The sequence below is a fragment of the Hydra vulgaris genome, chromosome 13 (assembly GCF_038396675.1).
Source record: "Hydra vulgaris chromosome 13, alternate assembly HydraT2T_AEP".
NCBI classification, from domain to species: Eukaryota; Metazoa; Cnidaria; class Hydrozoa; order Anthoathecata; family Hydridae; genus Hydra; species Hydra vulgaris.
The window spans coordinates 4,149,527-4,166,578 of record NC_088932.1 but is presented as its reverse complement, the minus strand read 5'-3'; the positions used below and the strand labels follow the sequence as shown (position 1 = coordinate 4,166,578).

The following is a 17,052-nucleotide window of genomic DNA, read 5'->3' as shown; positions in this document are numbered from 1 at the left end:
AATTATTATTAATTTTTTTTATAATTATTTTTCTACTTAATATTTGCCATATGTAAAATATAAATAAAAAAATTCATTAGTTCATGTCATAAATCAAATGCAAAAAGAATGTAACTTAGAGCAAAGTTTCAAGTTTAAGTTATACCTAAAGCCTGCATCAATTTTATATAAAAGCAAAAAACAAAATATATTAACTTTTAAAGGTATACATTAGATATATTATCAGAAAGTATCAATTCTTGATACTTACTGAACATTTAAACAAAGTTAATAACATTTTAACTAACTTTCTTTTTTAAGTAGTTTAACTTTATTTTAGTGCTAATTAGGCTTAAATACACTTAACGACATTGATTAATGTATATTATTAATGTAAATAAATTGATGCCATCAATTGATGCCATATTATATTAATATTATTAATATATTTGTTCAAATTTATTTACATTAAATATAAAATCTTACCAACAAAATCTTCAAGATCTAATGAAGAAACAATATCACAAACATTACAGTCTCCCAAATTATTCTTGTCCATTTTAATTAACTTTTAAATTTTTTTGATAAATACAATATAAATAACAATAAACAAATATCGGTAAATATCCAAAGAACAAGCTTCGTACGAAATTTTTGATTTCAAAAGCATGGTGAAAATTTTTTCGGATGGTGTTGAGACAATCTTTGCGTCATATTTGATTTCAATAAATTTTTCCGTAGTCTGCAAATTTTAAAATCTATAGCACCTCCTTTTGGTGCATGCTAAAGATCGCTTACCACAAAAGTTTTGCGACGATATATAGAATAAATAATAATCCGGTAACCGAAAAATACGACCTAATTCTTTAAAAAATTTAAAGACCTAATAATTTAAAAAAAGGGTTGACGCAGAGATGAGAATTTTGATGAGATGAGCATTTTGATTTTGAAATGAAAATTGGGTTTCATTTTTTAAGAATATAGTATTAAAGCAACTAATATAATCCAAATTTTGCTTTTCTGTCAAAGTTCATTTTCTACAAGTTCTTAAATTATTCTTAAAATTATTCTTAATTATTCTTTGAATTAGATTCATGTTTTTTCAAATATAAACTCAATTGTTGAATGTAATAGTTGAAATTTATGTAAATATAATGCAAGTTTATGTAAAAAGTACCATGCTGTATTTTATATATTAGATAATATAGATTTGTTTGTTATATATATATATGTTAATATATATATATATATATATATATATACATACATATATATATATATATATATATATATATATATATATATATATATATATATATATATATATATAAATGTATGTATATATACGTATATATGTATAGATATATATATATATATATATATATGTGTAATGTGCAGCAAGTAGTGGAACTTGCAAAAAAAATTACAGAGAGTAGTGGAACTTGCAAAAAATATGTACAGCGAGTAGTGGAACTTGCAAAAAAAAAATTACTGCGAGTAGTGGAACTTGCAAAAAAATATGTACAGCGAGTAGTGGAACTTGCAAAAAAAAATTACTGCGAGTAGTGGAACTTGCAAAAAAATATAAAGCGAGTAGTGGAACTTGCAAAAATATAAAGCGAGTTGTGGAACTTTCAATATTTTTTTCATGTTGTGTCTATTGTTAACAATGAATAATAAATAGTTTCATTAAAGGAATTTAATATCTTAATCATTAACTAAAAGCCAAGATGTAAACTAAAATAATATTATAAAACATTTTTTGTTTTTAAAATTTTTTTCAGGTCAGAGGGGGAACCATCTATAACTAAAATTTAATTACATTTAAATATTTTTTCGAATCTCATTAAAAATTTTTTTTTTAGGTTGTAAAAGAGGAGGGTGGGTGGGTGGGGGGTGATGACACGCCCCCTTTCCCATCTATACCACTTGAAACAAAGGGTGCGCTGCTAGTGATGTTGTAAAGTAGTAAAATATAATTTTTGATTTGATACTAGATTTCTTTTTAATTATAAAGATAAATATTTATAAAAAAAAAAGAGTCATTTTTGATAATAGGGTGTTTGAAACCATCACCCTTACATCCACCCAAAGACAATGATGAAACTTCTATATTTGACTGTGGTCTGATAGCTAATTACAAAACATCTTGTATATAAAAATTTACATTTTCATTAAAAAAACACTTTTATATATATAATATAGTTAGTCTTTATTGCTGGTATGAATGGTGGTTTTGTGCCCCCTCTTGCCCCCGGATGGGCCTGTAATCTAGAGACCTTTATAAATTTGTAGATAACTCTTGTATCTATCTTTTGATACTAAGATATAAACTTTTAGATAAGAATTGATTAAGTTATAATAGTTTTAGTTTATAAAAACTTTATTTTGAAAGTTTCTTCAACAAATCCTAATATCAAAAAATCGGTACTTAAAACGTCATAACTTTTTGTAGGGTGGTTCGATTTTGAAAATTTTTTTACTTTTGGAATATTGAAATGAAGCTTTTTTTAATGATATATATAACAACCCAGAATTTGATGAATTTAAAAATTTCATGTAACATACCTATATATATATATATATATATATATATATATATATATATATATATATATATATATATATATATATATATATATATATATATATATACATATACAGGGTGGCCACGCCTCCTAAAAAATCCTAAAATGTCCTAATATTTGAAAAACATCCTAAAAAGACCTAATTTCTCCTAAAGTATAGATGATTTTCTCAAATACTCCTAAATTCTCCTAATTTATTTTACCTAATAATAGAGTATAATGCATAAACAATTATTAGCCAATCAACAATAAAGTTAATGAAATGGTTCAGGCTTGGAGTTAGTACTGTTGTATACGGAGAGAAATTAAGTTACTCAAATGTATATTCAATATTTTTGTTATATTTTAATAATTTAAAAATTTTATTCTATTAAAATTTTTAAAGTTTTAAAGTTTCTATTTCTATTCTATTAAAATTTTTAAAGTTTTAAAGTTTAAAGTAAATTAAATTTTTTTTTTCTTATTCTGCAATTGTAATTTTAATTAAGTTGACCTAAAATAATGTGTCTTTTCAGAATAGAAAATGTCAGTCAAGTATAAAGCTAAATTTTAAAAGACAATAATTATAAAAAAATTTATTTGGTTAAGTATTATGTTATTATATTAAGTATGTTTGATCATTTTTTATTTCCGGATATCTTTCTTTTAACTAATTCTTTTTGCCAAAAGTTTTTTTCTAAAATATAATTTTCTAATACATGAAATTGTAAATCATAAAATTGAGAAAGCCACCAGCTGAATTCTAAATTAATAAAATAAATTATTTTGCATTGTTTAACAATATTTTTGAAAATAAGAAAGTAGCAAAGAGAGCGATGGAAATACGGCCCAAGATTATTGTGATTATTGACTTTTGGAAAAATTTACCAAAAAGCATACAGCCTGGTCAATCTAAGCCTGGGCAAAATACTCATTATGAATACCTTTCTTCATGCTATAAAGATGTGTTAGTCCCAATAAAGTTACAATTTTTTAAGGAAACTGCAAAATTGTTAAATTCTTTCTTCTTAGTTTTCCAAACTGACAATCCTATGACACCTTTTCTTGTGGAAACACTTAAGAATTTACTGAGGCTAATTTTATCAAAATTTATCAAAAAAGTAGTTTTGTCTGAAGCATCTACAACTTTTAAATTATTAAAAGTTGATATCAGTGATGTCAAAAATCAAGTGTTGGTTGCAAATATTGATCTTGGGTTTGGAATAAAATATGAGTTGCAGCAACTAAAATCTAGAAAAAAAGTTACTGATGCACAAATATTATAATTTTAAAACAGAAGTTCAACAGTTTTTAGTTACAATGTGCAAACATATGGTTTGAAAAAGTGTGCTAAACTTATGTTTTGCCAGATACTTATTATGTTTATCACCTTTGTACATGGTGGAATCTCATGAGATGTGTGAACTTTATTTTGACAAGTTGTTGCTGAAATTAGTAGCTTATAAAAAGGTATCACCTTCAGCTGCTGATCAAGCCAAATTGCAGTATTCACAATTTTTAACTACTGTTGTGAAAGTGAACAAGAAATTTCTTGGGTTCAAAAAAAAAGGTATAGATTTGATTTTTTTTTGGTTCAATATACAGATGCTTCAAGATTCAAGGACTTAATGAAAATTAACCAATTGTTACTAATATTGTCTCATGGCCAAGCACAAGTAGAGCGTGGATTCAGTATAAACAACCAACTTCTAGATAATAATATGCTAACTGATACTCTTGTTGCACAGAGAATTGTACATGACCACATGTGCAGTGAAAATATAAAATCGTCCCAATTAGCTATGACAACTAAACTTCTGGGACATGTCAAGAATGCACAAAAACTATACTTTAGCAGTCAAAAAGAGAAGGTCCTTGAAGGCCTTAAAAACTGGCCGTGATACTAAACTGAAAAATTTTAATAAAGAGATTGCTAGTTATAATGAACAAATTCACACCCTTGAAGTTACCATACTTCAGTTCAGATATGATGCAGATGAGTATGCATTGCAAGCGGAAAAGCAGAATTCATTGATAGAAATCAAGTCAACAGTTCTAAAATCTAATGCGCTAAAGAGAGTTGTCTTTGAAAAGCAGGATTTACTTGAAAAAATTACAGCAGCAAAAAAAGTACTTATTGACAAGAAGGCTGAGATTTAGATTTGGATGTTTAGCTTTTTCAATCGTTTTATTTTTCTGATTTCATTATTTCTTTATATATATATATATATATAATATAATATAAATATAAAGTATATTATAAAATATAAAGTTTAGTTTTTGAAATTGGCTGTGTATTTTAATGATTTTTGGTTATTTATTTTTTGTTACTTAGTCATTAAGTCATCTATTTATTACAATGTTAAGTTTGATAAATTTATAATGCAAGTATGAAATCGATTTGTTTCAAGTTAATATTTTTGAATGTGTAGAGATGTTAGATTATTTTAAATAACAGTGTTTGGGCCCTAATTTTATCTTAATTAATTTAGCTAGGCATTATACGTCTTTAAATAAAATAAAAATTTTTTTAGTGCCACTTTATTTTTGAAATCCTCCTAAAATCTCCTAAGCTTTTTATCCTTTTTTTTTCAAATTTCCCGATAAATCTCCTTAAAAACCTTTAAAAATCTCCTAAATTATCCTAAATTATCCTAATTTTTTCAGACAAAAAAAGTGTGGCCACCCTGTGTGTATATATATATATATATATATATATATATATATATATATATATATATATATATATATATATATATATATATATATATATATATGTATATATATATATATATATATATATATATATATATATATATATATATATATATATGTATATATATATATATATATATATATATATATTTATATATATATATATATATATATATATATATATATTTATATATATATACATATATGTTATTAATCTTTATTGTTAATCTATAAGCTATAAGTTAAATTATATTGGTAATCTTTTTTATTATTGTTATTTCCATTGTATTTATCCTTATCATAAATATTATTAAATTACATCATTTTTAATTATTTTGATTTTCGTCCAATTTATCCATGTTGTATTGAAGCAAAAACCATTAAATTTATTGTAAATGAAATATTTATGAAATTATTGCAAAAATGCAAATTCTAATTCTATTCTAATTCACTTCCAACAAGGCTGCAAGCAACCACTATAAAGTTGGAAGTTTTTCTTTACAATTTGATCACAGGTGTTTTGATGTTTTAACAGTTTAAATGCAGTAAAAAGTCTTTACGTTATGAATTGCTTTTAATTTTTGATCTTTTTTAAAGTTTTTATATTACACGAAGACTTTCAATAAAATAGAAAATAGAAAATATTCTTTTCCTAGTTTAAGTTTAGCTCTAAAATTTATTTCTAAAATGTTTAAATCATCAAAACATCTAAACAGTTGTGGTCAAGTTGTCAACAAAAAATGATTTCGCCAAAATCACCAATAGCAGCAATATGGACATAGGTGAAAAGAGAGAGGGCTTGGTCAATTTGATCAGAAAGTACATCCAATAGAGTGAAGTCTTTAGAAGAAAAAGACCTATAAAGAACAAAGAGGAAGGTAATAGAGTGAAGAGGTGCTAAACACACAAAAGAATGGTCAAAGGATTTGAACTTAGTTTCATGACAAATAGGTGAGATGCGTATGTACACCCCCAAGCCAAGCATGTGACTATTGAAGTCTTTGCAAATCAAATAATAGTACCTATTAATTTTTTTTTTTTTAAAACATCTTCGCTTCCAACAAGGCTGCAAACAGCCACTAATTATAGTTGGAAGTTACTGAAAGAGAAAAGATGAAGATTGTAGAGCAAGATAACGATTGACGAACGACTTAAAAGATTGCAAATTATATGAATCAGGAAAGCAAGATGAAGGAAGCGAATTCTAAAGAGCTGATGTTCGGGGAAAAAAACTAGACGAATAAGCGTTTTTGGAGCACTTAGGAACAGTCACAGAAAAAGGATGACACTTAATTGAATGACGAGTAACAAGAGAATGAATTATAGTAGATGGCACAAGAGACGCTAGCTCTTTAGAGCAGTGCCCGTTATAGTATTTGTAGAAAAGAGAAAGAAAAGCAACATTACGACGACAAGATAATGGTTGGAGGTTGGCTGCAAGAGCAGGTCCAACAATGTTTACAATGCGTTTTTACACCTTGTCTAAAAGAGAAAGGGCATCATTAGAAGATCCGCCCCAGATATGGCAACAGTATTCCATACAAGGCCGGATTTGAGATTTATAGAGATAGAGAATAGAATCCAAAGTAAGAAAGTGACGAGCTCGATAAAGAGATGCAACCTTAGCAGATGCTAATTTTGCAACTGATTTGATATATGGATTCCAAGAAAGATTGGAAGTAAGAGTTAATCCTAGAAGATGAAGAGTAGGTGACTCATCGAGTACATCACCGTTCATAAATATAGGAAGATCTAAATTATTGCGATAACGATTGGCTAAAAAAAATTAAGTTTTATCTGAATTAAAGTTCACCAGCCACTGTGAGCCCCATGCTGTAGCAGAAGTGAGATCCTTTTCAAGCTCAAATGCCCCCTCCAAGCAATCAGAGGGTGATGGTTTCTTATCACGATAAGAATAAATGGTAGTATCATCAGCAAACAATGCCACCTTAGATGTGAGAATATCTGGAAGATCATTAATGTAAATTAAAAAGAGTATAAGGCCAAGGATAGAACCTTGAGGAACCCCTGAAGTTACAGAATAAGAAGAAGAGTGTTGTCCATCGAGGACAACTTTTATGCTATGATTGGAAAGGAAGGATTCAATGATCTTAAAGATGTTGCCGGATACACCATAAGAAGAAAGCTTATGGAGAAGACCAGCATGTCAAACTTTATCAAACGCTTTTGAAATGTCAAGAGCGATGGCCTTAACCTCTCCACCTTTATCTAATGCACAATAAAACCTGTCAGTTACTACTGTTAGTAAATCAGCTGTAGAACGAGAAGATCGAAATCCATATTGATGGTCAGAAAGTAAGTTATTAGATTCAAGATGAGAAATTAAGTGTTTGTTAATTAAAGATTCAAAAACCTTGCTTATGATAGGAAGAAGACTTATGGGACGGTAGTTAGACGAATCGGATTGCTCTCCAGAATTTTTGAAGATAGGGATAACAGATGCCGCTTTCCAGCAGGCTGGATACTGAAATACTGAAATCTGAGGAATACTGAAATACTGATATCTGAGGATACTGAAATACTGAAATCTGAGGAAGGAGTAGCTATTTTAATTTAGTCTCACTAAGAGCAAGCAAGTTAAGTAATTTTTGCAAGAGGTAAGATTCAACTGATGGAAGGTTACTTCGCAGACTACAAATATTATTAAAAGATATATTAAAACAGTTAGGCAGTGGGGATGGTTTTTTATGTTTAAAGTTTTGCATTACTTTTGGATTGGTTCAAGTTTACTATAACATTAGTGAAATAAAAGAAAAGCATAATCGTTGTAACTAAGATGAAAAATGCAAACTCATTTTAAAAAATAAACCATAATAAATTGCTTAATAAACTAAAATGCTTTTTTAAAGGCACAATATTTGCAAAAAAAAAAAGTTAAAGTGCCAATTAAGTTTTTAATTTGATGGGATTAACTGGTAAAAATTAAATTTTTACACTCAAAACTATATTGATAAAATATAAGTTATTTAACTGATAAAATATAAAAATATTACACTCTAAATTATTACATAATAATTCTTACTTTATCTAATCAAGTATGTTATTGATGTAATAAATTATATAAATTTATCTCAATTTGGTCATAATTATAATTACGATTAAATGTTCTGCTAAAAAAATTGTAATCATATAAGTATTGTGGAATTTTTAATTGTTGTAATATTTCTTAAAATTCCTGCATTCTATTACAATAAGAAAATATAAAACTTTTTTTATAAGAAGTAAAAATTTTATAAGTATTTGTTTATCAAGTTTTTTGTTGTTAATAAATAAATGGTAGCTAGTGTAAAAACGGTCTTCTAAAGAATTTTTTACAAGCATATGTTTGTAGCAGGTATGAAATCAAATATTATATTTAATAACTTATTTTTTTAATGAATATGCAGATTATATAGTTGTTTAGGGGAGCAGCTTGCAATAGCTTGGCATTTCATTTTAGGTGAGATTTTCTTTGCTCTTGCACTCATTTACTCCCACTCAGGCCTGAATTTTACTAAGTATATTATCTACTAGATAATTCATCTGATAGATAACAAACAAATATAAATTATCTTGTACATAGTATACAATCTCGTATTTTTTACATAAATTTGCATTATATTACATTTATATTATTACATACATATTCAATTATTGCGATTATATTTGAAACAATATTAATGAACTAAATTAAACTTTTTGGGTGTTAGCCTGATAAAAAGATATCATTTTACAAAAACAAATGCAAAGAAAGTAATGTAAAGATACCAAGATTCCCTATTAAATTATATATATATATATATATATATATATATATATATATATATATATATATATATATATATATATGATTTTTTCTTGTTACTGAAGTCTAGAAGAAAAGAGTTTTCTCTAGAGAATTCTAGAGAGTCATAGTTTTCTAAATATAAATGCTTTTATTTTTTCAGGGTTAGGGTTAGGGTTAGGGTTTTATTTTTTATTTTATTTTATTTTTTATTTTTTCATATTTTATTTTTTATTTTTTCAGTAAATATTCCTTAAAAGAAAATTGTTATTTTTTAAAACAAAACCACATTAAATTATTTTAATTTAATTTGAGATGCTATTGTATGATGCATATTTATTAATTTAATTTATTTAAAGCTTTATAATTTATTTTTTTGTAATTTTATTTTCCTTTAAATCCTGCTTATTTTAGTTTATTTTAGCGTGACAATGTTTTTTTTTTTTAGCATTAAAATTCATATAAATATGTTTTCATAAAATTAAAAAAATAATAACAATAATGAAGTGCATATATTAAAATACCATTTTGTTTGTAGAATTAAAGTTAAATTGTATAAGTAGCGTAATAAGATGTTGATGAAAAGAGAAGATGATGACCAAGAAAGCACTTTGATGAAGAAGGATGATGAAGAAAGCACTTTGATGAAGAATGATGATGAAGAAAGCACTTTGATGAAGAATGATGATGAAGAAAGCACTTTGATGAAGAATGATGATGAAGAAAGCACTTTGATAAAAAATGATGATGAAGAAAGCGCTTTGATGAAGAATGATGATGAAGAAAGCACTGTGATAAAGAATGATGATGAAGAAAGCACTTTGATGAAGAATGATGATGAAGAAAGCACTTTGGTTTTATCAAAAGAAATACCATCAATACCATATTCTGAAATTTTGTAGTGAGTCTATAAATTTATATGTGTTTTTCTTGCTTTTATAATAAAATTTTTATATTTTCTTGCCTTTTTTTATTAAGAGCAACTAAAACCTGGCTGTTCTTTATTTAATTGCTGTAAGTTTATACTTTTAATAACAATGATTTAGTGATAAATTTGAACCTGTGGTTGATGACAACATAGATTTCACAAACTATGATGTGAATTTGCTACAACACGAGGTTCCTGACGATGATATTAAAACTTTGACATTAGCATCACCTGTAGCATGTGACACAACTGATCATGATTGTCCTTCTATGTTATTAGTAAATCCAAGTCAAGGTTTTTTTTTAATTTTTTTGAAAAGATTCATATTGCACATAATGTAAAAAAAATGTTGTGTTCATCTAGTTTAACTGAAAGTAATAAATCTTTCTAAACTCATGTAATGGTTGAAATAATAATATGATTGTAATACAGAAGGGTCCTTTTTTTTTTTCCTTTTTTTTTGTGTCCATTTTTATTTATTTATACTATTTTCTATATCTCAAACTTATCAAAAAGATCTTACAATAGATATTACATTGATTTCACTCTAATCAAAAGTTTTTATTTCTCTGAAATATATAAAGTTTAAGGATGCAAATTAAACCATATTAATCTGTAGTTATTAATTCAAACAAAAAAAAATTTTCTGTCTAAAAATCTTTTTTCTTTACAAATGTTTCAGTTATTTTTGTTGTTTTTTCATAATTTTGAACAAGTATTTTAGCTTTTAAATTCATTTTTACAACAACTTTTATCTAGTATTTTAAGGCTGAAAGAAACTGGTTAACTAAACTATGTCATTATGAAATTATGACATTAACTTTTTAAAACTACTGCAATATTATTAATTACTGTAAAATGAGTTAAATATATGTTTAATGTAGAAATATTATTGAATGTTTATTTTCCTTCAATTTTATTATATATTAAACAATTAAATTTGAAATACATTTAAAAAAAAGTTTGAAATAAACAAATCCCTATCTTTTCTAGACATTTTTATAAATGAATTAAAATATGTTAATTTTTTTAAAATTATTATTTCTTAAATTTCTAGTGACTCTGCAACTAAAATTTTTTTTTATTTAAAAAAAATTAGAGAGTAACAAATAAAAAACTTATGTTAATTTATTTACTTTTTTTATTAAATAAAGTTAACTACTTTATCAACGATTTTGTTGAAAAGCAAAGATTTTTTTCCAAACACCATTTATTAAAATTATATCACTGTGCCATTTATAAAAAAATAATTTCTGTGCTTTTACTTGCATTACAAAAAAATGTTTAATGTTCGTTTTGAACAAATTTTTGATGTAGCTTTGGAACACGTTTACGAAGAATTTAAGTTTTAGTTAAAAAAAAGAAATGTTTAGGAAAGAAAACCAAAAAAATAATTAAAAAATAAAATCAGCTTATTTTTTTTTTTGAATAAATAAATGAAAAAAAATAAATAAATGAAATTTAGTATTGAACAATAATAAGATAAAAATAAAAATAAAATTTTTTTAATATAAAATCAATATAATATATAATAAATTTTTTTTTGAATTTTTGAATTTTTGTTCTTGTTAATTTATTTTTCATTATTTAATAGAAACTTAAGTAAACTTTTTTTTACAATCAAAAGTTGTATAAATATTCTTGTGCTTCTTGTTGTATTTACTTTATGGTTGTTTTTTTACGTTTTGTTTAATAACTTTGTATACAAAAAAAATATTTTTGTTAACTTTAAACTTTTTTTTTTTCTGTTACTAAATATTTTGATAAAATAATTAACTTAATAGAGATTAAGTTTTCTTAGTTTTTAATTTTATCTGAATTTTTTTCATTAGTAAATAAAGCTTATATTTAACATATAACTTTATATCTAATATCTAACTTGTCATTCAAACTTTTGTATAAAACTTTTTTTACATAATTTCGATTCAAAATTTGTAGTGGTTTTTTAAAAAATTATTTACTTCTTTTATCTTACTGCTTATTGACTAATTTGAAATTTAAATAATTTAAAAAAGTTAATTGACCGAAATCGCTTAGGCATACGTAAAATAATTTAGCGCATTCATAAATTGTGTGCAGCATAACACTTTGAAACAAGGCCTGTAGATAGTTTTGCTACATTATTTTGTTAAAACTATTTTAGGTTTCCATGACATTTTGGTACATAAATATATAGCTGGTTTTGAAGAAAACACTGACACGGTGGAGTATGAAAATATAATACTTCAAACACTTGTAAGTTAACATTAAAAAAATTAACAAAAATGGTTATTTCAATAATATGTAATGTATAAATGTGTACTTATATATATAAATATATCTATATTTATCTATATATATGCGTGCATGTGTATACACTAGGGTTATGACTTTTTTTTAAGCCCATGCTCCTCTACTGTAGTTTAATGAACTTTAATCTAAAAAGTACAAAATGAACTATTATTTGCATATCTTTTGAAAAAAGTTCACCCTGCCATTGAAAAATTAATTTTGACAGTACTACTATGTATTCAAATGTATTTAGAATGTCATAGTCATGTAATACAATAAATTTTCAATCCAACAATGACTCGTGCTTGTTGCATAGAAGGAATAGAAGGTGCAATTTGTCTTTATTTTTGTATGACGAATACATTTCCTTCATGACTTTAATTTCGTGCCCTGCGCATTGAGTACTTCTAGGGATCTTAGTATGGATGGCTCTCGCTTCCAGTGATTTTTCAAAAAGCCTTTTTGTATGGATTTTGAAACAATATAAATCAACATACTCTCTGCAAAACTGTTGAAGGAATTAAAAAGAAGGTCAGGATTGGTAGTATAGCTCTGGAATTCCACCTTGCACTCTAATCTATACAAGTTTTGAATGATTTTCAGCAAAGCCACACGTACTAGTAGTAGCAGTAACAAGATTAAATAAATGGCCGTTTGTAATTTTAATTGCGGGGTGAGCTTTTTTTACAACCTAGAGGAATTGAACATGTTTTCAATGTTTTTTAACAAATGTTCATCGATTTATGGCGGGAAATTATGTTTTTTTTAAAAAAAAGTCAAAAAGTCATAACCCTAGTATACTCACTAACATTTAAGTGTCCTGGATTAGGTTGGTATTGTCTTAATATGATACACTTTAAGTTTGAAAATGTTGACTACCTAAAACCCAAACCTCATTTAATGTATGTACTTAAGCTCCCATAGATATAGGCTTAAGTATTGTTTCTCATCTCTGCTATTACTTCTTATTGTTTGTGAGTAACATACCTATCATATGTGAGTAGCACCACACATCCATCTGATCATCATCCTCTCTGTACTTTCGAAAATGCTAGACACCATTAACCTTTGTAGTCCATACATAACATTTAGTGTATTAAGCTTCACAATTATTATCCTTCTAACTATAGATCTATTTTACTTAAAATTTTAGAAAGGATAATAACAAAAACTATCATTTGACATCTTTTAGACAATAGAATGATGCATAAGAATTGACATGGTTTTTTTGCCAGGTAAATCTTGCATTACAAATTTACTTGAAAACCAAGATATTTTAACTCTGGCAATAGATCATATTTTAACTCAATGGTTGGAGTATGCAGTTAAAAATAGAAAAATATAAAATTATTAAAAAAATTAATATTTTTGATTATCAATTGAGTACTGTAGAATGTAAAAAGGTCCTTGGTGTCATGTTAAAAAAAGATCTGAAATATGGTTATCATAATATCTGTATGTGTTTCTAAAGCAAGTAGAATTTTTGGTCTCATCTGACACACATTTTTATTTTTAAATACTGATATAGTTGAATTATTATATTTTTTACTAGTACGCCCTCATGTTGAAAATGCATTTTCTATTTGGAATCCATTTTTAAAAAAAGATATTAATCTCATTGAATTAGTACAACATAGATCAACAAGAGTAACTTCATGATATTTAGAGCTACTCTATGAGGAAAGATTAAAAAGACTGAACTTAACAACCTTATCCATGAGAAGAGAAAGAAGTGACTTAATTATTCCTGTCAGCTTAATATGGCATCTTCTTTAAGGAACTTTGGCCAACTAACAGAACCAGCTAGAAGTGTATGTGAATATATCCACAGCACAGTTTACAGGAATTATCTTTTTCCGGATATTTCCAGAATTCTGGACATTTTTCCTAACTTTTAGTTTTTCCGGATATCCAAAACGTTTTCCATACATATGGGTTTAGTTACATATTTTTGTAATATATCTGTTTTTTAAGCTTTCTCACTCATCACTCATACAAAGTTAGGTTAAGTTAGAAAAAAATTTGGAAGCAACTATAAGCAAAATTGAGAGGAAAATAAGGGAATATATATTATGGATTTTTTCTGGAGATTTTAATCGTTACAGTTTTCCGGATTTTCAAAATATAACCTAGATAATCTATGAGGTTAACAAAAAAAATAATTTTCTGTTGCCGAGCAAACAATATGTTTTCCGTATAGCATATGGGGTAAAATTCCTAATATTATCAGCAACAAACATTTAAAAGCATGTCAACCTGGGTCTGTGAAATAAACCTCTCATTCCCCTCAGCTTTTTTCAAAACATTTCCAAGAACTATGTGGATTCATTTCTGGTTTCTTGTTTGACTTAAATATTTAAAAATGTAAAAGTCAAACAAGAAACCAGAAATGCATAAATAAAATAAATTAACAAATTGTGGTAAAAAAAATAATCTAAACTATGTATATATTAAAAAAAAAAGTTAGTTTTCAGCTGTTTTTTATTTTATTTTGTTTTTTGTATATTTATGTGCATTTAAGTATATATTACCTGGCTGAGTTATATATGGAGAGACTCAATGAGTGTACATATATTTATTTAGCCATAGATACAATGGTATATAGACCTAGAGCTTTGGTTCAGGTAGTGGCACATACATTGACTGTGGGTTTTGGTTTAGACAATACTAATTTTAAAAAAAAGTCGTCTGATTTTTTAAAAATTTAGTAAATTATTAACTAATCAAAGTTTCTTTCTTTTTTGACTTAAACTGTAAGTTATATTAGATTGAGGAACACATGATTACAAGACAGGAAGAGATTTCCAAAGCTGATTTTCCTGAAAAAATTTGAATAAATCTTTTAAGGGTGAAGCAGCAGTTACAATAAACAATGTTTCAAGCAAACAATTTTTTAATTGTTTATACGTAAAATATATAGAAATAAATATGGAAAATCTGTAGATGTAAAAAGGATTTTCTACCTTACAACGATTAGTTTTTATATTACCAGGCAGAAAAAAATTACCAGGTAGTATCTGGGTATGAGCTGGATAGTTTTATTAATTTGATTTCTTCAATATTATAGCAACCAAAATATGGGCGTGAATTTAGTTATTTTAGATTAACAAAATCCTTAACAAAAATTAATTTGTTTTTTGTAGTGACGCATTAAAATCTAAGTATCAAGGATATCATCACCCAATATATTTTTTAATTTTGTGGCAAATAATCCTATGGCTAAAAAAGCTCATTCTATCCCCACTGACATTGATTCAACTGTTACTAAAGCTTATTCAAGATTTTTAGGCCTTGCACAGGTAGCTTCAAATAAACTCATCTCTTTATTCAAAATGCTCGATCCAATCTCATCTTTACTGTTAGCTTCATATTCTGTCTATTTCAAATATTTGTGGTCTTTGAAGTAACTTTTCATTAGTTGAATCTTACCTCTTGCAAAGTTTACCAGACTTACTTGCTCTTTGTGAGGCTAATTTAAATTTCTTTTTTCTTTTTTGAATATCAGTATTGATAGCTATTAACCTTTGAATTGCTAAGACTACAATAGTCACATGCTTGACTTGGGCATATACTTAAACATCAATTCTCCAATTTTTGAGAAATCAGGTTTGAGTCCTCTGGCTATTGTTCTATGTGCTTTCCTTTAGCACCACATCACTCAATAATTTTTTTTTTATTCTTTATCATCTTCCTCCTTTAAACTCTGTGTTATTTCTAATCAAATTGATCTAGCCTTTTCTTTTCATCCTTCGGCCAATTTTGTTGCTTTTGGTGACTTTAATGCTTATCACACTGAGTTACTTAGCTTTAGTACTGCTGATCAAGATAAAAGTACACACTTTTTATTTTAATTAATCTTATATTTGGATAGGAGAATTTCTGATTTGTTTTTCAGACAACCCAAATTACTTATCTTCACTTGATTTGTGTCAAGTCTCTGACACTAGTGTCAACCTTCACTTGATTGTGATTTCCTTGATTTGTGTCTAGTCTCTGACACTAGTTTGTGTTCAGTTTCTTCTTATTTTCCTTTGGATGATTCCAACCATGCTTACTAAATCTTTTATCGCGTACTACTTCTTTAGACTTAACATATCATTACACTACTTACTGCTACTCTAAAGCTGACTAGGATTCTTTTTGTGATCTAATCATCTTTTTCACAACAACAGTTCTCTTGAGAACTAATGCCTTTTTATTATTACATCATTGTAAAAAAGTGCTGTCTAATGCAAGAATCCAAATTGCAATACTTGGCTCTGCAACAAAACATGTTTTCCAAAAAAGTTTGTAATGGGTTCAGATATTTTTTATTGTAAAAAATGTAAAACTTAAATCTTCTGTTATTTCTGTATGCTATATAAAAAATATATAAAAATATATATATTTAGATATATAAAATTATTAAATGTATTTTATATTGATCGGTTTTAACAGAATTTCTGCCAAAAGCAATCTTTTTTTTTTTTTTTTTGGTTTTCATATTTTCAAATACAATTAAAAAAAAACAAAATACTAATTAATAATGTGCTTTTTGATATTTTAATCTTATTTAAAAAAATAGATTAAAAATTTAAAAATTAATAAAGTTTGATTTTTATTGTTTGGTGATCGGTTTGACCCACTTTTACTCTAAATCTTGTACAGTTACCACCACTTAAGTGTACAAAATCATGGTTTCTTCACTCTTGAATTCAAACTTTAAATATTTTCAGGAGAGCAAAACCTAATAATATTGCTTGATCTCTTAGTTTCTTTCTTCAAAATCAGCATCTCTTCCTGCAAGAAAAAGATCTTTTTTGCATAAA

The 17,052-nt window shown here is 26.2% G+C and overlaps 1 protein-coding gene across 1 annotated transcript in view; it reads left to right on the top strand.

Moving 5' to 3' along the window:
- Positions 1–9,581: 9,581 nt before the first annotated feature.
- The window catches only part of LOC136089216 (probable serine/threonine-protein kinase gdt4), a 69,194-nt gene continuing 61,723 nt past the window's right edge, over positions 9,582–17,052 (top strand). Inside the window, exons 1-3 of the mRNA XM_065814968.1 lie at positions 9,582–9,946; positions 10,092–10,267; positions 12,117–12,208. Of these exons, the coding sequence (XP_065671040.1) occupies positions 9,618–9,946; positions 10,092–10,267; positions 12,117–12,208 (597 nt within the window). The 5' untranslated portion in view covers positions 9,582–9,617. The remainder of the gene's footprint in view (positions 9,947–10,091; positions 10,268–12,116; positions 12,209–17,052) is intronic.